This window comes from Pteronotus mesoamericanus, unplaced genomic scaffold (assembly GCF_021234165.1).
Source record: "Pteronotus mesoamericanus isolate MK-2021 breed Mesoamerican mustached bat unplaced genomic scaffold, CSHL_Meso_final scaffold_36, whole genome shotgun sequence".
NCBI lineage: Eukaryota > Metazoa > Chordata > Mammalia > Chiroptera > Mormoopidae > Pteronotus > Pteronotus mesoamericanus.
In genome coordinates this window covers 1,772,910-1,796,940 of record NW_026555313.1, presented here as the reverse complement: position 1 = coordinate 1,796,940, position 24,031 = coordinate 1,772,910, and the positions used below count along the sequence as shown (strand labels likewise).

At 38.5% G+C, this 24,031-nt stretch overlaps 1 protein-coding gene across 1 annotated transcript in view; it reads left to right on the top strand.

Moving 5' to 3' along the window:
• Positions 1-23,605, top strand: part of MAML2 (mastermind like transcriptional coactivator 2) — a 348,650-nt gene extending 325,045 nt beyond the window's left edge. The window contains exons 3-5 of the mRNA XM_054592529.1: positions 12,489-12,692; positions 17,235-17,346; positions 21,534-23,605. Coding sequence (XP_054448504.1) covers positions 12,489-12,692; positions 17,235-17,346; positions 21,534-22,549 — 1,332 coding nt within the window. The 3' untranslated portion in view covers positions 22,550-23,605. The remainder of the gene's footprint in view (positions 1-12,488; positions 12,693-17,234; positions 17,347-21,533) is intronic.
• The last annotated feature ends 426 nt before the right edge of the window (positions 23,606-24,031 follow it).

The window sequence follows — 24,031 nt, the reverse complement described above, 5'->3', positions numbered from 1 at the left end:
ACTGAAACAAATTGTTGATTCAATTAATTTAGTTAATAACTTTTTCAAGCCAATTATTTGGTCGTATGTACGTCGTAAAAACAATAGTTGACTGGTTTTAAGTTTCCATGATATTCAACATTGTGGCATTTCACATACTTGGCCCAAATTCTGTTAAGTTTACAAACAGGCTAGAAATTTTAAAAATTATTTTTATTTTTTTTTCTTATGTGGATGGCTAGATAACAATATTTTCAAATTATAAAGGGAACCCAGTTGGCTCAAATTTAGTTACAGCTTTGATTTAAATAAGCAGAAGTGCTCAGATATATACTAAATGAACTGTTATTTGCATCCAGCCAGCAGCTGAAGAGCTGTTACATTCCCAGATGTATATTCTTTTCAAAAGTACCACATGGATCTGGAAAGTACAAAACAATGTAAACACTGGTAACTGTACAATATATCAGTCTCTCTTCATGCATTCTCTCCTGATCAGCAGTTAGGAACATAAGCCACAAATGTTTACCCAATTGAAAATCACTAGACAGTTATGTTCAAATCAAGGATCTGTTTCCAGTTACAAGTAACAGAACCCAGTACAATCAACCTACCCAAATTGCTGAGAAAAAACAAGGTTAAAAGTTCACATAACCCTGTTCATGCTAAATTTAAGTTCAAGGTTTTAACCATAAGCAAAAAGATTTCTATAATACCTTGAATTGATAAATAATACTAAATATTCCCAGGTAAGATATTTTATGTAATATTTGACATTAGTATTTGTTATTTCACTGAAAATTTTTGATATACATGTTACTTTCTCAGTAATACCTAAATACTTGCAAATCATGTGATAAATTGTTTATCTGACTTTCATGTAATTACTTATTCTTTATTTAACAACAAATATATACTGAGTATTTTATGTCAGGCTAATGTGTACTTATGGGAATGCATAGATGCATAAAACCATCCATGCACTTAAAGTAATAATAGTGTAGTAAAAAAAAATCTACATGTAAATATATAATTGATATATTCTACAGCAAAAATAAGTACAAGATATGATTGGGATTCAGGCAATACCAGTCACCGGTGTTGGACAACTGCCAAAGTAGACTCGCCTCATTCTGCACTCTCCATTCAGATGAACTAATGTGAGGAACCTTATGAACCCAAATTTATACTAGAAATCTTTATAGATGGAAAATTGTTTTTAAAAGTGGTTGATATCTAAAAATAATTTAGACTTTATTACATCTTGTAATTCCAAACAAATAGAAACAGAGAAGCTAAAATGTGTGTGTGTGTGTGTGTGTGTGTGTAAGAAATCCCTAATCTTATTACTTAACATAACAGAATTAATAAAAAGTTTAGGTAGTTATTTCTAGATTCATGGCCATAAAGTAACAACAGATCTGGTAGTAATTGTACAGCTGATTTGACCTATGGGGACAGACAAGGTAATCAGACCAAAGAAAGTTGACCTTCCTCATTCTTCTCCGTGGTGGACTTCTCATTTAAGGTTATTGTTTTTCTTAAACATTATTTTAGTACTTTGCAGATCAAAACATGTTTGTCTAGTTTGCATAAATAAGATTTGGTAAATAACCTGATTTTCTGGGAATTGATCCAAGTGAAACCTCTAATCTTTGAAGTTCATCCCTTAGTGATTCTTAGGGAGAACTCAGCTTTTTTTGAAGTCCCACTGAAGTATTTAGTGGCTTGCTTTGCTAATCCAAGAGAGACTTCAGGGCTACATTTAACAGAGAACAGATGGGTCTTTTTTTTAAATGTCCTTAGTGGTCATTATAATAATACATTCAAAAATAGCTAATCATGTCACATTAGAGTAGACGGGCACATCTGAAGATACTGACCACAGCCACTGTACTGTGTCCATGCATCTAGATTTCCATGTCTGTTAAACAATCAGCAATAACCAAGGTGTGTTCTCACTTCTCATAAGAGCAGATATAAAGGTGCTTTGTATCTTCATACATTTTATATATTTAGTGAAGAATGGAAATTCAAAACATAATAATTACCTCTAGCAAAACAGTGTAGATTTTTTTTACAAGAATTGAAAAGTATAGGTCTTTCTACAGGATTGGTTCAGAAAAGTCAGATTTTATTAGTAAAGCAATATAGTTCTAAATTGTGCCTTCCACTGACGTATGTGAACAGCCCCAGAATTCAGTTTAATACTTTTTCTCAACATTTCCATCCTCAACTTATTAACCTCACTCACTTCAAAAGAAGATAATCAATTCGATTCCCCACTTTCCACCTCCAGCCAACTCTCGTATTTGTTCATTACCATGGCAAAACCACTGTATGTCATGTTTTTAGGTTGTGTTTTAGACTCAATGGAAAAAAAGAAATCAAATAATTTATCAAAGTTGTATTTATTGTTAGTTTGATTCAATAAAAATATAATTTCAATTGTTCCAGCACTAGAATGGAATTTAGAGATTTAAATCTAACTTCCATATCTTAAAATTGGAGAAAGTAGCCCCAGCTGGTGTGGCTCAGTGGCCTGAGTGCCGGCCTTCTAACCAAAGTGTAGCTGGTTTGATTCCCAGTTGGGGCACATGCCTGGGTTGTGGGCCCAGTCCCCAGTAGGGGGCACCGGAGAGACAACCACACATTGATGTATCTCTCCCTCTCTCCCTCCCTTCCCCTCTCTCTAAAAATAAATAAATAAAATCTTTTTTAAAAAAACATTAAAGTAAGGCCAAGAGAGGTTAAAAGAGAAGATTCAAAATTAGCAATGTCCACAGATCACATGAAACAGATTCCTAGAAGAAATAAAGAAATAATGTCCTAGTGTGTAAGAAGTAAAAATTGTCAAAGAAAATAACAGTTTAAAATAAATGCTAACTTTTCTTGTATCCTTCCTGTGATCCGGAGACTGTCACCTATTTAGCAACATCCATGCACCTTCTTCCTGCCTTCCAGGACAAAACAGACATCATCATCATCATCATCATCATCATCATCATCATCTTCATATGACCTTCGTCATCACTCATCACAAACTCTTTGCCTTCCTAAAGTGTTCTTTATGCCATAGGAGTTTAGAAAAGTTATGGGCACACCCATAAAAGCAACACTCTAGCTTTCTGTCCCACACTGGCTTTCAGTTGCCTTTGAAAAGAGCTAGCATTTCACCCCCTGTGCTGTAGCAGGAAGTTCTATCCCATTTTCTGCTTCAGAGTGCTTCTTTATTTATGTGTTTATTTATACAAGAAACATTATGGAGAGTCTGCTACACCCTGGAAATACCATGATAAGCATCCCAGCTTTCCAAGCACTTACAATGAGAGATAGATATAAGCAAACAGACAATAGTGATATAGACTGACAGCTCTGTTGTTACTTTATGGCCATGAATCTAGAAATAAGTACCTAAATTTTGTTATTAATTCTATTATGTTAAGTAATAAGATTAGGGATTTCTTACACACACACACACACACACACACACACACACACTTTAGCTTCTCTGTTTCTATTTGTTTGGAATTACAATATTGAATAAAGTCTAATTTATTTTTAGATATCAACCACTTTTAAAAACATTTTTCCATATATAAAGACTTTTAGTTCAGATTTGGGTTCATAAGCTATGCCATGGGCCAGTACCAGGTGTTATGGAAACACAAAAAAGGGGTGTTGAAGATCCCTGGGATGTCAGAGAAGACTTTCTGGAAAATGACCTCTTAGTTGAGTCTAGAGAGAATGGGTGTTCACTTGGTAGGAAAGAGCAGGGGAAGAGTGTTCCAGGCAGAGAGGATGTAAGCATATGCAAAGTGCGAAAATATGGAGAGGAGAAAGCTCTGAAAGTTCAGAGAATTACAGGTAGCTTAATGTTACCATAGCATAGAGTGAAGAAAGAATGTGTTGAGAGATGAGACTGGAGAAACATGCAGAAGCCAGATCATGGAAGGTCTTATACACAATTCTTGGGAATCAGGACTTGATGGCAGAGTCAAACAGAAGCTGTGGATGGTCTTAAGCTAGGAGTACAGCATAGAGGATATATCCAAGGGGAAGCACTTCATTACTTTCATAAACACTAATGTTCTAGGAAAAGGGGTAGAGTTCTCAGCCTAAGTTGTATGGAGAGATGGCCTGTGGATGTTTAGAAAATTTGTAAACTCCCTGAAATTGTAGACAACACTGTTAGTTGTATTTAGTATACTTGACAATAGTGTACTTGTGGGTATGGGAGGAGAAACGGAATTCATAGCTTTGTGAAATCCTCAAAAGTCACTGTTATCCAAATAACAGTTTGAAACCATTGCTCTAGGGACAGAAAACTAAAAGCTAACTTACAGAGCAGAAATTTCAGGTCTGCCACAAAGAGCCCTTCTAACGTTGAAAAGCTTCTCTTGTAAGAAAGATTTCTCACTCCTTCCCCCAAGTTACCAAACTCTTCCCACTCCACCCTGACCCACTGACATTTTGTTCCTGGCCACTCTCCCACCTAAACGCTGCTTCCTCACCCATGGAACTGTTCTTCTGCGCCAACCCATAATAAGTGTCCACCCCAGAGGCTAAGAATAGATGCAGTGTCTTGGTGACTCGAAAATTAGGTAACATCTGAAGGATGAACTCTACGGTGACCACAAAATTTATTCTAATCATTTGAACCAGATTTAAACATATAATGAGGGTTTCCCTGCAGGGTGGAGGAGAAGGCTCTAAGCAAGCAAAGAAGAACGCCCTGTTAAAAAGGAGGAAAAAGCAGCCACTTCTTATAATTGCAAAATACAAAGAAAAATACTAATCCAAATACCCGTGCCCGTGTTTGCACACTCTCCCTCTGAACATCTTCTGTCCCCCACCCCTCATCCCCAGCAAGCCAGTTCTGTCAGACAAGCTATAGTTCTTTCAAGCAAATAGATTTTATTACATTCATATCTCCTTAATATGTTTTCCTAATATATTTGGACATGTGGTATTCATCTTTTAGTTAGGTTTGTAACCTTGTGCAGCTCCATCTCTTTACCTTTCTGGGCAGCGCCTTCATCTGTAAAATGAGGTGGGATGATCTGCAAGTTGCTCTTTAGTTCTCATGATTTGTCATAGTGGCTGGAGAGAGGGGTTATTGTACACAGATCTCTTAATAGGGGTTCCTCATCCCCAACTTGCCAGTTCTTTTCCAAGGATTGCTGGGTTCTTTCTCTGTGGCATTTTTATCAGTTTAATGTAAAGTAGCATTACTTGGCTAGTACAGCAAAAGAGAGTAAGGGTCAGCAAAACTTTTTCCATAAAGGGCTGGGTAGTAAATATTTTAGGCTTTGTGGGCCATTACATTTTTGTCACAGCTCTTCAACTGTGCTGTTGTAATGTAGCCACAGACAATACGTAAATCAATGTGTATGGCTATGTTCCAATACAATTTTATTTACTAAAAAAGGTGCCAGGTGGATTTGACTGGTCATACCAAAGTTTACCGACCCTTGAAAGAAAAGACTGGCAACCTGGAGATGAGCAGTGTTTTACATCTTCAGTCTTTCTGTATAAAATGTGTATCCTGGATGATTTCCTGATCATTGTTTTATTGTCGTTGTTGTTGTGTCAAACAAGAACGGTTCCATTATTTATCCGCCCACAGCCACCTCACTATCCATGCCCCAGATAAATAACTTAAGTGGCCCTGCCAGCTTGTAGGGAATCTGAACCAGTTAAGGCAACTTGTTTCTCAGGCATAGAGATAAATAAATGGCTTCATAAGTAGACAGTTCAGGAGATGAATAGCCTGGAGGGACAGTTGAGCAGTTAGTTCCCTGACACAGGGAAAGAAGGAAGGAGAGAAGGGGCGGGGGAGAAGATTAATTGAATAGCAAACCAGTTTGTGAGATCTACTGTACAAACATGCCCAGCTGGGTACTTTATCTTGAATTTGCTTTGCAAATTGCAGATGCCTCACGCTGGAAGCCAAGAAAAAGAAAGGGCAGTCATCCCAGGCCAGAATACTCTCGTGAATCCAAGTTACTTCATTTCTGCGGGGAAAAAATCATTATACATCCCCATTCTAAAATAAGTTAAGAGAAACAGAGAGCTATTTTACCCAGATGCCTAGAACAAGACAAATATTTTAGAGGGTTCTTTTTTTAATATTAAGAGAACAATACCTGTCTGATAACTTTACTTGCTTTGTGAAACTTACTGTAGCTGATCAGCCCACAAAGCTGCTTTAACAGTAAAACTGACTGAATTCAGTGAGTCTTAATAGTTCAACATACTTCAGTGAAGCCAGGAACATTTTTCTTTGCTGCTTTATGACATAGCTAATTGGACCCCATTCTATGTTTTGCTGAAATCAGTCCTGCTTGACAAACCTTTGCACTCCATTAAAATGAAAGGAAGAGGTTATCTCAGCATTTTTATTAGTTAACAACTTTTTAAAAGATCTTTCACATATTGACCATAATTTACAGAAGCATTTTATCAAAGTAAGACCCCAGGGGCCAAGCATATACTCTGGTGTGTGTTTATTGAGATTCATAAAATTTTCTTCATATATAGTTTCTTTAAATATTTATTCCTAAAATTTTACAAAAGAGAATATTGATCGATTAGCTGTTAGGACTGGAATAGAGGGGGTTTATTTCTAATTTTTAAATTTAGATTTTTTTTTTCAGAAGGACTTCAAACTGGCTTTAAGAGAAATATAGGTATAACAGGGAGGACAAATAAACTATCCTTTAAGGAAAAGAGGTACGGATTTAAGAGTTCAAGTGGCCCTGGCTGGTGTGGCTCAGATGGTCGGAGTGTCATCCCCTAATCGAAGCATTGCAGGTTCAATTTCCAGTCAGGGCACATATCTAGGTTGCAAGTCCAATCTGTGTTCTGGGCTGGTATGGTCCCCAGTCAGGGTGCATACACTAGGCAACCAATCGATGTTTCTTTCTCACGTGGATATTTCTCTCTCTCCTTTCCTCTCTAAAATCAATGAAAAAAAATAATGTCCTTGGGTGAGGATAAATTTTTTTAAAAAATTAAAGTAGTTCAAGTGTTCCCTTAATTTTCTGTCAAGTTTTATAGACATAGTTTGCTGTCTTGTTGTGGTGATCCATGCACAAGATATTGTCACCAATGTAACAAATTTTAAAAATCATTCTTTTGCCATATTTTCCATACATTAATAAATGCGTCCAGCTTCCTATAAATGTAAATTAACCTCACCCACTGCTACTTACTTGTGAACTTGTTTTGATTGCTTCCAGCTAAAAGTCTTGGTCATCATACACCTGATTTACCAAATGGTCTCCTAGCATCCCTAAGACCATTCTAGAAGATAAATTTCCCACCAGTAGTCCAGTTGGAAAACTTGAAAGTATAAACAAGCTGTGGAATTCTCCAGAAGGCTGCATGGACTTTGACCCCAAGGCCCAGAAGAATGTGTGCTGCATAGTAGATGCTCAGCAAATGTTTGTTGAGTGAATAAAAAAGAGTAGAGTGAAGATAATTCTAAAGATGTAGCTTAAGTATTGGCAGAAATTTATTTAAAAAAGTAGAGACATGATCTCATTGTTCTAGCAGTCCTATGCTGGACTAAATCAAGGATCAAGAAGCTTTAACCATATTTAAACACTGGCATATTATTCTAACTCAGTGGCTTATCTAATACTACAAAAGGACTTTAAAATCTTAAATACAAACACACACTCACATAGATGTGGAAAATTATTTATAAGCTCATATCAAATGTAAGGTTATATTAAATCCCAGGAGGATAGGACCAGAAGCCTACTTTGTAGATTAGCACCAAATACTATAATTTTATTGGTAGAAGCAGAAAAAAACACACACACAAAATGAAAGATCATTTAAGTTCATGATTTGAACGAGTGTATGGTTATTATATGCTGCCAAATCAATCTTTACTTCTGGTTTCTCTACGAAACTAGGTTTTCTACCATACAAAACACTACATCAGTGGAACTACCTAGTTCATTCACTATCTCACCCACACACACACACACACACACTCACACTTTTATGAATGGGCTTAGGTTGTGCCATTTTTACCATGGCCTTCACATGCTCTTGAGGAGAAAATGAGTGTTGAGGGGGAAACAAATGAATTCTATTAAGTCAAGTTCTATATGGGCTGAGTGTAAGGCAAAGAATGAGTCTGAATGTGGGAACCAAAGCCAACACATCAGAGCCTATTTTTCTTTCAAAATAGTTCATGTACTCACGTTTGCACAACATCTTGGCAATGACAGCAAGCCTGTGTAAGGAGGTGCTTTGTGTTTCACAGTTAACGTAAGGACAAAAAATGTAGCATCAGCCAAATATTACTTCAGTCATGAATTAAAAGAATGTATATGGTAGAATGCATGGTAAGGCCCAGGGGCTAGAAGCTACAAGGTTTAAAAATTTTCTGCAAAATTCCAAAAGAGAGCTTATCTCTTATTTTTATATCTTTTGGTGTTGCGAAGGAATGAGACTAGACTTAGCACAGTCCATCTGTTTGATTAGAGAGGGAAAGAGATACGGTTACTTTTTCTTGGCATGCAGATCTTCTATCAGTCTTATAGGGGTGTGGTTTTCCAGATTTCACTGGAAATTATTTTGATGACGTTCACCAATGCTACCAACATTAAGCACTCTTTTCTTTTTCTTCATTTTCCCCTTTTCTACATACTTTGTTAATCTTCAAAAAATAGAAAACTGCCTAGCACATAGTAGATATCCAGTAAAATTTATCAAATTAATTAATGGATGAATGGATGCATGGGTAATAGACTAGGCATCAGGAGATCTGGATTTTCATTCTAAGGGAGTAGTAGGTATCATACCACCTAATAGAAATCATCATGCATTGCTTTTTACCATGCTAACGTTGGGTGAGTGCATATGTGGGGAAGTGATGTGTGTTTCTTAGATTCCCAGGTAGATTACAAGCCAGAGATCATAACTTCAAATGTCTGCATGGGTCAAGCAAGTAATAAAAATGAGGAAAATGGGTGGATATAATAAAATAGGGAATAGTGGAGACTGTGGCCAATTGAAGAGCACAAGGGCCAACCGGTGTTTAAAACATGGTGGGAGCCAAACTCAGCGCACTTGCCATCCAAGTATATTTACAACACAAGCTCCGTCACAGGTAATTGTTTCTAAACAATCTCTGTCATATGTAAAATAATACAGAAATAAGTAAATAAGAAAAATATTAATTGCCAAAATTTATCAAGCACCTACTTCGTTCCTGGAACTGTTCTGAATTTCATCAGACGTAATTTTAGTCATTAATAGAATTACCTCCATTTTACAAGTGAGTAAATGAAGGTACAACACTTAGTAAATGTATATTGGTTACTCTATTAATAAATAATTGGATGTTAAGGAATTAAAAAACAAAACATCACAGAAAGAACAAAGTAACAGTTGCACTGAGCTGAGTCCTTAACCCAAATAAAAGAAGCACTCTCAAAGACAGTCCATCAGACAATGCCATTCACCTCATCTTCTGACATTTCCACGTAGGGAGGATGGATGTAATTCCACAGGTAGCTCACGAAACCACTACATTTCTCATAGAGTTGACACACAGAACAACTTTCTGCAATCTGCAAGGCCTGTCTCCCTTGCTTCACAACAAACACACAAACAAATAAACAGACCGTTTCTCCTTTGTGTTAAAATAACTAATAATTATGAGTGGCTATTGTTTATTAAGTGCTTACTATGTGCCAAATATTTCTGGCATTGTATTATTTCCTCTAATTCTCACAGGGACACTGTGAAGTCAGCACTGTTGTTCCCATTTACAGATAAGGAAATTGAGGTTTATGTAGGTGAATCAACTTGTCCCAGATCACACAGCTAGTAAGAGCCAAAACTGCGAAAGGAATCACGACAGGCCCATCTCTAGAGCTCACAGTCTTGCCTGCTGGATGGACATGCAAAGAAGGCTGAAAGAAAAGTGAATTTAATTTCTATATATGTCTGTCAACAATATCTTTAAAATACAAAATCCTTTTTTTTTACACAGTCTTACATTAAACTCCTAATTATGTCATAGAAAAGAGCAGACTGTTTCTTTTCAGGGAAAAATGGAGAGTAGAGGGCCAACCACTGTTTCCAATATATTCTTTCTCACCTTGATTTCTCCAATATCATTCTGGTTGTCTTTACACTTCTCTGACCCCGCTTCTTTCTCCCTGTCACGGGCTCTGCGTTCCTCTCTTCAGTGAGGGTGGACCAAAGATTCAACACTCAACCTTCCATGTATATCCTCCTCCACTTGTTGTCCAAGAGCACTCAACTCACAGATCTTCGTCTGCTGCAATTCCGTTGATGACATTCATGCTTGTCTCCCGGCCCACACTCCTAGTGGCTTGTAGCACAGGTGGGATGAAATCTTTCCCAAAAGTCATGATGGATTTAAAGTTGAGAGAACTGACTGGACATTGGGTACAGGTGTGTTAGAGGGTGTTTCCTTTAAGCTGCTCAGGGATGGCTTTAATTATTTTTAACTAAAATAGGTGAGGAGAACCAGCCCTACTCTCAGTACCCATACCCCTTTCCTCCTCCCCAGCACACTCCCTTCCACGCACCTAATTGAGAGCCCACCCCCCTCAGGGGAGTGCTCAATAAACATTTGCTTCATGGACAGATGGGTTGGCACAGGTTTAAAGTACGAAACTATTTCTTCTCAGCGCTTCTCATCTCAACTGCAAAACAATAGAGTATAGTGATTGAGAACTGGAGTTCTGGAGTAAGACACCTGACTTCAGATCCTCCTCCAGGACATGCAGTTATCTGATCTCTCTTAGCTGCAAAATAGGGATGATGATACTAGCTCTTGCTCCTTGTTTTGTTGGAGGAGGAAATAAGAGAAATTGAGTAAAGCGCTGAGCCTATAATAAGCCTCGGTGCATAGTCATCTTTAAGATTATTTTACATCCCCTTGCTTTTGAGGCTATTGGTGAGCTCTGTAGCCCAGCAATTACTAAAGCAAGGCCGTGCTTCCTATATCCCCAGGCTTTTTTAACTCAGCAGATAACTAAAGAATGAGGAGATAAAAGGGAAGAGACTTCCTACAAATACAGTACCTACTACTACTGTTACTAGTACTACTTGTAATGAGAGTTCCTTTATCTTTTTAATCACTGTAACCTCACACAGTCTAGTTGGGGAATAAGAGTTGGATTTTATTGCTATCATATATCCAGTGTTTCTCAAAGAACAGTCCCTGGGCCAATGAGCATTGAAATCACCTAAGCAGGTACCCGATCTACAGCCTCAGAGTTTCTAGAGCAAGGCCAGGGCGTCTGCTTCCCAAATGAATATCATTAAAACGTGAGGATCTTTGACTCAGTACTTGCAATATATAATTTAAAGCTTGATTCTATATTTGCTTTTTCTTTCACATGTAAGCATGTAATCTCTTCCTTAATTAGATGATAAACTCTCCAACGTGAGGACAATGTTTTCTAGTTTTCTTGTAATCCCAACGTCGTACAGCTCAATTCTGAACACATCACTGGGAATTAATAAAAATATTAGTCTGGAATTAGCTTTCTACACTGCAGGGTCCTGACCTGTCAATGCGTAAAGATTGATAGAGACCTCGAATTAGAATGGCAATTCGCTAATACCCAATATTATTCAATATACGATGTGAGTTTTTAATCAATACTTTCTCATTATCAATTGGTTGGGTGCTCTTTTATTGATTAGGCACTGAGATATCTGACTTACTGACCAGGGAATACAATTAACAAGCCTCTGAATAATGAAGTCCCTTTCAACTTTGCGAGTGTTCATAAAACAGAACTCACAAGCCTTCCTGTCTTATCATAGAAAGCTATCTCCCTTCTATTCAAAATAGTTATTCAACTTTTATTTCTTGATTCTGGAGAGAGAGAGAAAGACAGAGACAGAGAAAGAAAGAGGGAAAGGGAGACATTGATGTGTTGTTCCACTTATTTATTCATTCATTGGTTGATTCTTGTACGTGCCCTGATCAGGGGATCGAACCCACAGCCTTGGCACATGGGGATGATGCTCTAACCAGCCAAGCTACCTGGCCATGGCCAGTTATTCAACTTTTAAGTATATTAATTAAAACCTTATTTTTATTGCAGGATCCGCATTGATATGTGCTAACTTTAGGGAAAAGGAAGAACTTGATACTTTATGATGTGTTTGTTGCTGAGCAATTGAGAGATTTGCCATATGTTTTTATAGTAGTTTTCTTTGAGGTTCCATAAACACCTTTTAGAATGTGGAGGTTCCACTATCGGAGTCAAATGGGAGCTTTTCCAGTTCCTAATATATTTAACCCAGCTGCTTTGGTTGCTGTGATATGCAATTATTTCTTCTACACTTAAAAAGCAATTCTCTGATCTCCAGCTCATTAACCATGTTTGATCTTAACAAGATGAAAAATGTTCGGAATCTAAGCTTATGATCTATGTGATACGTTTTTCTTCCTTTAATTCACAGTAGCTTTTTTCCTCCTTTCTCTTCTTTAGGATCAACACTCTGTGGTAGGCCAGAACACAGGCCCCAGTCCAAGTCCCAACTCCTGCTCAAATCCAAACACTGGAAGTGGTTACATGAACTCCCAGCAATCACTGTTGAATCAGCAGTTGATGGGAAAGAAACAGACTCTACAGAGGCAGATCATGGAGCAGAAACAGCAACTTCTCCTGCAGCAGCAGATGCTGGTGGATGCGGTAAAACTTTCTCCTAATGTCTACTGCGCCTACCTGTTGGCCCAACAGAGGGACTTCATTATTTTCCATCTCTACTTACTGCCCTTTTCTCTGTACCCACTTATGTCACAGCAACAAGGGTATTCTGGCTATGAGAGGTTAATTCCATACATCTTAAGTGCTTCAGGAAAAAAAAGAAAAAAAAAAACCCTTGATTTACCTACTGCTGGACAGTTGGAATGCATGGCACCTCAGCTAACTAGCCCTGCCCAGCTCAGGAATGCTTAGAACCACCAACATGGGCATTTGAATAAGGCAAAAGAAACCAGTCTTATCCACAACCCTGAGGGGCAGAAATGGTGAACAGAAAAACTCTTAACTCAAATCCAAACTGATTTTGGAGATAAGAGAGTTTTAAAAGTGAGCATGGAGTTTCATCAAGATTTGACTTTCAAAATAAAGCGTCTCCGAATGGGAGGTGTTTTAAAAGAAAATTAAAAATGTAGTCCCCACTTCATCATACTGAAGTGCCCTTACAGAAAGGCAAGGCCATTATTTCCCACACGTTACCCAGACATTAAGCCTGCTTCAGTATTTATCTGTTCATCCCTCCTGCATTCTCAGACTTACTCATACCCTCCACAACTGATCTAAACTCTTCCTGCCTCCTAAGACCAAGGCCCTGTCTCAGGATGGCTATGAGCGCAGCCCAACACAAAATCATAAATTTACTTAAAACAATTTTTCGCTCATCAGTTTTCATTAGTGTTTGTATTTAATGTGTGGCCCAAGACAGCTCTTCTTCCAGTGTGGCCCAGAGACACCAAAAGGTTGGACACCCCTGGTAGGGGAACCACTGACATAAAGTGACATATCTAATTTCTTCTATAAGTCATAGTTTTGAAAACCCCAGTTCACTCACTCACTCACTCCCACTTTTTTTTGTTTGTTTTTTTACCTTATAAACTAAATACCTTAGAAATGCAGACAGTAGAAGGGGGAAATGCACAATCTAAGATTGACTTCCTGGTTACGCTTTCATTATTCCAATCAGCGCTACTAATTTGTTGAATTACAACAGGCAGAGGTTAAATTTCTGGATTTGCAGTTCTGATGAAAAGGCAAGGAAACAGGCCGTGAGGGTCCTGTCCTGGCACTGGCCTCATAACTGCCATTGGACCCCAGCTGAGTCACCGCTGGAACAGGTGCAAAGGGCAGGGGCCTAAAGCATGAGAGATGAATGAGACCAAGGCTGCTGCTTTTGTGGTCTTTATAAACCATTCACATTCCTCTTCTTTGGGTGCCATTGAGGGTGCCTGTACTTTTTAGCATATCCAGGAAGAAACAGTCTTTGATACCACTTACATTAGCATATGCTTTGTAGTCATTTGCAGTCAGTTGGCAAGGCCAGATAGGTGCCTAAATTGAGACATTTTCTCGTGAAAGTGTGTTGTCCTTACTTTCTATTACTCTCCCACCAGAGAAGCACAAGGAGGAGAGATGAGTCGTACTTAATTACAATGGGCATCATAATTATCAACATGTTTTGTGTGCACCTACTATGTGCCAGGCACCATGCTGAGTTTTTTCAGAATTAAAAGATTAATCCTTACAATAAGAGTAAGAGGGAAGTCCTAGAATTACCCACATTTTACATTTAAGATGGCAAACTGAAGCAGGACAGATAAATGTGTGCAATAGAAGATTATCTCTGCGTAAGGTTTTTAGGTCCAAGATACTGGGTTATCCTGAGACATTAGTTGATAAATTTAATTTCATGTTACACAGAAGTGATCTCAGGGATGCCTGTGAGTTTACACTTTTGTAGAGTAGTAATGTTATTCTCTTGCAAATGAAGCAGTCTCCATTCAGTGTTGGAATCTAGTCTTACGCTTTTCATCATGAAATGACAAACTGGCTGTTCTGCATTAGCCCATATGCAACACCATTAAATCTAACCCATTTGTGAACAAAGTAGTTCAAGAAACTCAAGTTTCTAGAAATGTATACATTAATGCTTTGAGTAATCTGGTTTAGCACTCGGGGGAATAAAAGTCAATAATTAAATTAAATATATATAAAATAAGTCCAGATTGGAAATCTAGTCTTTAATGGGGAACCAAAAGCCTGATATCTCTCCCTGCCCCTTCCCTCTCCTGCTTTCTCTCCTTCTCTCTCTGACACACACGCACACATGCAGCGCACATGAACCCTATTTTCTTCAATATAAACAGCAGAAACACCTAATTATGTAAGAAAAAATAATAGATGCTTTTGAAAAAGAGAAGATTTCAGAGAGTCCCATGCTCGGCATAAAAATCAAAACAGTCGGCTTGCACAATAGTTCACAGCAAGAATGGGCGAACGCTGCCACACTTGGCTTCATAGAACATCTCAAGCTGTTTTTTAAACATTTAGGGTTTGGGCAAAACCAAAGAGTTTCACCAACCACTTTTTCCCTTAATTTGTAAACCCATATTTAAAAGAAATGTAATCCATATGTTTCTGATTCATTTACACTTAGCTCATCAAAATTGTGTTTTATATGACTTACTTGATGCCCAAAAAACCCTGTGAGACTTTCAAGTGTTTTTTTTCTTAGAAACAAAAATTTGAATTTGGTTTATTGTTGTTTAAAGGCTGTTTTTTTCCCCTGTATGGTAGATTTATTCCACTTGGAAAGTTGTGAATTTGATGGGAAACTGAGAAATACATGGTTTAAGTGCTTCTAAGTTAGGCCGTCCACAAGTTGCTTTCATCTGATTTACCCATTTATCTGTCGCAAGGATTTCTTTTCTATTTATTGACTTTTCTATAATTACAGCGTCCTCCATCTACCTATGCCAATTATTTTTATCTTTGAAAGTGGAGGTTACTTTGTGGAGCAATGAAGCAATTTTTTTTTAAAATTCCTGATCCACACTGAGAAAGAAAAAACGCAGCCCCTGATGTCCAGAACTGATATGGCACTTGGAGCCAGGCCATTTTGTCCCGTGCTGGACATGTTACAGAATGCTCACCTCAACAGGGCTACTCTGAGAGCATGCTAAAAAGAGACAACATAAGGCCACTTCATAATCTTGTCTAAAAACAGATACAAACAAGGTTACTGTGTAACCCATAAAATATCAAAATCCCCCTCTTTAACTAAATGAGTGACAACTCCATCATTCCTCAATCAAAGAATCAACCTCCCTTTCTGACAGCTTACAATCCAGAACAAACCCTCACTTCCCTTTGGACTCTCCCTAAGTCACCCAACCAAAGCCTAAATCCCATAACAGGTTCTTTCTAACATGCTCCTACTGAGGCACCCAGGGTCCCCCATGTTATGCGTTCTCCCTTATTGCAATATAAAAAGAAAGCCCCCTCTTTCCTCTCTTAGCTCCCAAAGAAACCTGCTCTAAAGACTAAAGGCAGGTGATTTCAGAAGACAGAAGAAGGGAGCCTGGGAAATGTCTGCTTTGAGAAGGGGGCGCAGAGAAACAGAGCAGCAAGGGGCCCTTATATGGTATGACAGGAAAGAGCCTGAGGTTTTGACTCAGGATTTGGTTTCTGTTCTATAGCTATGTGATCTCAGACTAGTTATTTAGCCTAAAGAAGCTTCTGTTTCCTCATTTATGAGGTGGGAATAATCATGCCTACCTTCAAATGTTGTTTATGAGAGGAAAAATGAAGTAAAATGCATATAGCACCCCTACCAGTACCTGATAGGTTATCTCCTGATGTCTCCTCCTGTTGAGAGTTGCCAGATTTAGCAAATAAAAATACAGAATGCCCCAGTGTCCTGTATTTTATCTAAAAATCCTACTCCTATGCTTTCTATGTTGAACCAGACCTATATACAGGGTGGGGCAAAAGTAGGTTGATAGTGAGTATGTAAAACATAATTTGTTCTTGTATTATTATTTTTTAATTTTTGTATTTTCCATATGAATAACTGTAAACCTACTTCTGCCACATCCTGTATAGGTGCCAAAGCACAACATGTGTGCTACAAAATAAAACCAGAGCCCTGGCCAGGTGGTTCAGTTGGTTGGAGTGTCCTTCCACTCACCAAAAGGTTGCAGGTTCAGTCCCCAGTCAAGGCACATATCTAGACTGCGGGTTTGATTCCTGGCTGGGGCACATACAGGAGGCAACAGATCAATGTTTCTCTGTCTCTCCGTCTCTCTGTCTCTCCACCTCTCTCTCTCTTTTCCCCCTCCCTCCCTCTCTCTCTAAAATCAATAAACATATCCTTGGGTGAATATTAAAAAAAACTAGAACTATCAACTCAGAAACCATACAAATTTAGTCCTTATTGAAACCTAATTGCAAAACAAAGAAAATGAGGGAAATTATTAGACCCAAAACACATGTTGAATATTAAGTAAAGTAGAAATTACACTTCCATGCAGAAACATTATTGAAACGGAAAGGAGAGACTACTAAATAAGGTCCATGATTCGCAACTATGGCTGCAAGATTGTTCTTATATTCTTTTTTGAATAATAGTCTTTGAATTTTTATAAGTGAGAAGGTAACAATGAAATTGAATATATTTTCATTTGTGTTTTCAAGGAGAAAATTGCTCCACAAGATCAGATAAACAGACATTTGACAAGGCCACCCCCGGATTACAAAGACCAAAGAAGAAATGTGGGTAACATACAACCAACTGCTCAGTATTCTGGTAAGTTTTCTCAACAATTAATAGAAATTGTAACAGCGGAAAGAAGAAAACTGTTCAGTTTTTAATATTTACTCTTTTCCCCATCTCATATTTAGCTGTAACATCTTTCTTAGACTCCTTTACCAGCTCCCATATAGCTTTCAGTTCAAGACCAAACTCAACTATTTTTAGTTTTCTCATCATTTCTTGCTTAATCTTGTCCCATATTCACATATTTCACTGCTCTCTATGCCACCTCTGAGAGTTCAAAAAAAAATATTAAGTATGTTCTAACTGTTTGGTTCAACCTTTCTCCTCCTAATACCATGTCTTGAGGCATATAGTATAAAGTAACTAGACATTTCTTTCTGAGCCATATTACTTGCTCAAAGCCCAAACTTTTTTGTCTGCACCTTTGGAGTCATGTTCTAACAGATAGTCCTGCCACCAAGGAATAAATAAAGAACAAGTTAAGCCATGGCCAGTGTGGCTCAGTTGGTTGGAGTGTTGACCCATGCAACAAAAAGTCACAGATTCAATCCCTGGTCAGAGCACATACCTAGGTTGCCGGTTCGGTCCCTAGTCGGCATACAAATGAGAGGCAACCAATCAATGTTTGTCTCTCACATGGATGTTTCTCTCTCTCTTCCTTTCTCCCTCTCTAGAATCAGTAAACATACTTTTCTTTAAGTCTTTATGAAATCTCCCAAAAATACCAAAGGTGATTGCCTTTCAGATACAAAGCAAAACTTCTTAATAGATCTCTCAATATAACAAAGCACTGCCCCTACAATCTCTCCCCTCACTCTCTGAACTCCAAAAGACTTCTCCCAAACAGAGCCTTTGCTGGTCCTGCCTTCTCCTCTTCACTTTGTATTCAAGTCTCTTCTACCCAGAACTCACTGCACTTTCTCATGTAAATTAGGCTTGTCCTGGAATTTCCCAAATTCTTTTTGCTTTACCTGTTATCTTTATCTGTTCAGGAAGCCATTGAGAAGATTGTCTTTAAAAAGAGGGGCTGTAAACAATAAATACATTGTTCTGATTTGTGTCAATTTTTTCAAATGCACCAGATTGCCTCTCTCCACTAAAATTAGGAATGGGGCATATGTATTCTGCTCCCTAAGATTGCTTTGCCTTGGGGCAAAAACAAGGTTCTCTAGTTTCTGTCCTCAAGGAGGTTGAAAGACTAGATGGGGTTTATTTGGAACATGGCTTCTAATACAATAGCCTATGAGGGGGTTTATGGGAAGCTACCTTTGAAATATACAAAATTCAAGGTGGGTGTTTGGACTTTTCTTCCTCAGTCATATAAAAGAATCCCAAAGGACAGTAGTCTAAGTCTAGCTTGGTGGCTCTACCATGTTATCAGGGATCCAGGCTTCTTTTGTCTTTCTGCTCCACCATCTTTGGCAGGCAGCTTCTAGACGAAGGGTGCTTGTGCTCACCATACCTGCAGCCCTCACATCCGCATTGCAGGTAGAAAATATGGAAGAATGAAAAACATGGCCTCAAAATGAGCCAGATTCCCTTTTTAAAAAAAAAAAAAAAAAACACAACAAACCACTTTTTAAAGTAACATTGGTTAATTACATTATATAAATTTTAGATGTACAACACTATTTGGTATCTGTATACTTTATTGTGTGCTTACCACCAAAAGTGTGGTTCCCTTCTATTACCATGTATTTGACCCCCTTTATTCAGTTCACTCACCGCTCCATTTTTCTTCCCCTCTAGTAACTACCAGTCTGTTATCTTGATCTGTGAGTTTGTTTTTTGTTTTGTTAGTACATATGTTATTTTTTGGTGTTATATTCTACATATGAATGAAATTATATGGTTTTTATCCTTTTCCACCAACTTATTTCACTTAGATCCATCCATCTTGTCACAAATGGCAATATTTCATCTTTATTTAGGGCTGAGTAGTATTCCATTGTATATACACAGGGTGGGGCAAAAGTAGGTTGACAGTTGTGAGTGTGCAAAACAGAGTTTATTCTTGTATTACTTATTATTGTATTATTTTCCATACGAACAACGTAAAACTACCTTCGCCCAGCCTTATATATGTACCACATTTTCTCCATACATTCGTCCATCAGTGGACAGAGGTTCCTTCCGCATCTTGGCTATTGTAAACAATGCTTCAGTGAATATGAACCAGATTCCCTCTTAAAAGTAGTTTTCTTGGACTCTCATCTAATAATTTCTATCTTTAGCCAGAATTTATTCATATGGACACCTTCTGCCCCGCACACCCCCTCCCCCCCGCCCTGCCTGGCCCTACCATCAACAAGAAAGTTTGGGAAATGTGGTTTTTCAGCTAGAACATTACTACAAAATCAAGGGTCTGTTTCTAAGAAAGACAGGGAAGTTGGATATTTTGGTAGGCACCTAGACGTCTCTTCCACAGTGCATATGGGCATTTTCCTAAGGGAGGGGTCCTCAGCATCCAATGCTGACCCCCAAGTAGGTAAAAGTCACTGCCCTAGAGTGTGGTATTTCTGTGTATTCTGAAAATGAAGTGAGCAATAAGCAGAACACTAACTCTTTTTTATCATTTTTATCTTAATCTCAATACAATAATAATCATTTTGCTCAGGTGTCAATATGAGAAATGATGCCTGAAAATCAGCTGGAAAAATTTCTACCATATATCATGAGTTTTTAAATATTAATTGTGAGTAATATTTATGACCTTTATGGAAATTATCTGTACTCTGGTTATTTAAAAAGACTGCTCTCCTCATAAACCATCTCAGGGCATATCATTAAAATAACACCCAGAAGGAATGATTGTATAAACCTTTACATTTTTTCCATAGCATTTTCATAGTGTAAAGTCCCTTCTCATGAAACCTTCAGATACCAAGATGATGTTGCTTAACCTCATTAGCAGTCTGTGGACTCTGAGTTGTTGTTCAAGTATTTCCTACTTGAAATACTTGAACAATAGGATGACTCTGACTACTCCCTTTAGTCAGAGTCATCCTACCTGACTCTGATCCCTCTGCATCAAACACTTTCTGCCCTACACAATGCAGGACACCATGCTAAGTCTGAAGATACAAAGAATACTGCTCCTGCTTTCGATAGGTATGTCATCTAGTTGGAGACATATTTTTAAACAAACAGGAAAGCCAAGAGTCTCTCATATTGTGTGCTGTGCTAGCTTTTCTCAAGCAGTAGCGGGTGTGCCAGCGTTGCCATTGCAGCCAGGCTCTCCTCATATACTGCCGCCCTGATATTCGTATGTGCGTCTGGTTCTGTTTCTCAGTATCTCTGATTCTCTAGAGGGAGAGTACTTTAAAACGCTGTCTTTCTCCAGCTTATATCTTTGTTTCGCTACCTCATTCACCCATCATTCCTTCATTCGGTATCAATTGAATACCTACTTTGCACCATCCACTATACTTGGAGAATGTGAGAGTGAACAAAACAGGCAAAAATTCTTTCCCTGTGGAACTTATCATCCAGCATGTGCTTGAAAAAAAAGTCTTTCGACATCTCACTTTTGCCTCTCAAGATGTCTTCCCATGATGACTTTAATCTCCCCAAACCAGAAAGATTTCAGTGTGTTAATTAATTGCTATCTGCTGTGTGGAGCCGCTCCATTCAGCAGCCCATTGTTGGGCAGTCCCACATCCTGTCACTTATTGACAGGCATCAGTGTAGCTGGCAGGCCCTCTGAGGCTCTATGGATTTCCCAATACAAAGGCTAAGTGTTATCAAGTTAAATGAAAACTTTAAAGAGCAAATGCTACTGGGAAGAGGAGGCTGGAATATCAGAGGAAGTTTAATGAAGGACCTTGGCCTGAGCCTTAAAGAAAAGATAGGACCGTTGAGGCAAGATGGGCATCAGATAAGAGGGAAATGGCATGAGCAAATGTAGCTCATGATGTATGGATTACAATGCAATACTAACTGTACCTCCTGGAGCAGAAGGCTTTCCATATGGAAATAGTCACTAAAGCACTGTTGCATTGAATTCCAGATGTTTAAAGAGAGAGGAATTTACCCTTTAGACACAGGAGCCACTTGGGGCAGCTTCTTAAATAGGGATGATTCACATGAAGGATTGGACATAATTTTCAAGGCTGTACATTTGGCCTTGATAAGCTTTTGCAAAGTGTTGGGGGAAAAAAAAAGAAGAAGAGATAACCTGCTTTTATGAACTAATATAATTGTCTTCTTTTTCTTAGGTGGCTCATCAACAGTGAGTTTAAACTCTAACCAGACTTTGGCAAACCCAGTTTCAACGCACAGCATTTTAACTCCAAATTCCAGCCTTATGTCTACTTCCCATGGAACAAGAATGCCATCGTTATCCACAGCAGTTCAGAACATAGGGATGTATGGGAATATGCCTTGCAATCAACCTGGCACATACAGCATCTCTTCAGGAATGAATCAATTGACCCAACAGAGAAACCCAAACCAACTGATAACAAATCAAAACAACCCTCTAATGCCACGACCACCTACCTTAGGGCCAAGTAGTAATAATAATGTGGCCACTTTTGGAGCTGGACCTGTTGGCAATTCACAACAACTGAGGCCAAATTTAACCCATGCTATGGCAAGCATGCCTGCGCAGAGAACATCGAACGTAATGATCACAAATAACACAACAGCACCCAACTGGGCCTCCCAAGAGGCAACAACCAAACAGCAGGAAGCCCTGAAGTCCGCAGGAGTCCGCTTCCCCACAGGTACACCTGCAGCCTATACTCCAAACCAGTCATTGCAACAAGCGGTAGGTAGCCAACAATTTTCCCAGAGGGCAGTGGCTCCTCCTAATCAGGTAACACCAGCAGTGCAAATGAGACCTATGAGCCAAATGGGCCAGACATTGAATGGACAAACCATAGGTCCACTCAGAAGTTTGAATCTCAGACCCAATCAGCTAAGCACTCAGATTTTACCCAATTTGAACCAGTCAGGAACAGGGTTGAGTCAGTCAAGGACAGGCATAAGCCAGCCACCATCTCTGACACCTGGCAATTTTCCTTCGCCCAACCAAAGTTCCAGAGCTTTTCAAGGAACTGACCATGGCAGTGACTTAGCTTTTGACTTTCTCAACCAACAGACTGATAACATGGGCCCTGCCCTAAACAGTGATGCTGATTTCATTGATTCTTTATTGAAGACAGAGCCTGGTAATGACGACTGGATGAAAGACATCAATCTTGATGAAATCTTGGGGAACAACTCCTGAAGGAGAAAAGGGAGACAATTCACCAACTCCAAGCAAGCACTAGAAGGCAGTATTTTACAAGGACTCTGGAAAGGCTAACTGTTGACTTTTAGTAGGACTGCATGAAGATACCGTGGCTTAAAAGTGGAAAGCAGAAAGTAAATGTGCTGATGTACATTTTGGTCCAAATGCTCGTTTTCAATCTCAAACCTGAAAGTAAAACATTGGGATCACTTTTCCCTGCCTAAACCCCAGGACACAGTATCCAATTTGTCCAAACAGAACTGTAATGTTGACATGTAATTAGCTGTGCAAAATAGGCTCCCCAAGTTCCTCCTCTCCCTGAAAGAAAAGTAATACAACTTTTAGCTTGTTTAAATCCCATGTCATGCAGAGGTATTAGTTCCAATCAACAAGCAACAAATTCCTTAATTTGCTCTAATAGATATATGTGGTTTCATGTTTCCACTTTATCTGTTCATTTAGTTTTCCTAAAACTCCCTAGATTGAAATGGTACAGGTTTGCTTGGAGTAACCAAAAACACTGTCTTAAGTAAAGAAAAGCTGGAGAAACTAGAGGATATCCAGTGAATTGTAGAATATCTTTCTCAGATTCACCCCTCACTTTTTCAGTTTTCCCACTGATCCTGTACCTCAGTAAGATGCTGTATCTAGTGATGGAACATGAGTGCAGAGCTGTCCAACTGTATTTGGACTTCCACAACCAATTTCCAAGTCCATTCTCAAGTGTTAGATACAATCACAACCTGTCCATGTTATAGTGAAATATTACTGCACATACATCTGCATCAGATTTCACAATTTAAAAAAGAAAGCACCCCATCGGGCATTGCTATAAAGGAGATGTATTTGGCCACAAATAACCTGGGTTGTTGTGTATTGTAATGGTCCCTGCTGGTCAGTTCCCAAGTAGAGTTAAATTGAGTCTGGTCCTCGCTGATTATTTTGATGACTAGGGACTGATTGGAAAGAAAAGGAAGTTTGGAGGTCAAAACTGAGATTAGAAGGTACCATGTTTGGTAGAAGACAAGAAACAAAAGATCAGACAAAGGATGGCGGGTGTGGGTGGGTACAAGTCTATTTCATAGGATTTGAAAGAAAGCGTAATTTAGAGTAAAAATAATCTGTCCTTATTTGGACATATTATGTGGGTAAACAGCTAAATGGAGTGTGATCTGTTAATAGCAGACTATTCATTCTCCTGTCCCTGAAGTGATGAATCATTGCCACATGTTAGATGGACCCTTCATATCCAGGTTTTCTCCCTCAGGGCTGAGCGTTGTGTCAAAGAAAGAGTTTTTGTTGAGTCATTTAACCTCAGTGCCCACATACAGATCAGCTGTAAAATGGGGAAGATAATGTGCTGATTTGAGATGGATGCAAAATATCACTATCATTTTCTTCATTACAGAGTAACACAGGTTAGCTTCAGCTTTTTAGTTACAGGTATATAATCATATATTCAATTATCAAATGTAATTT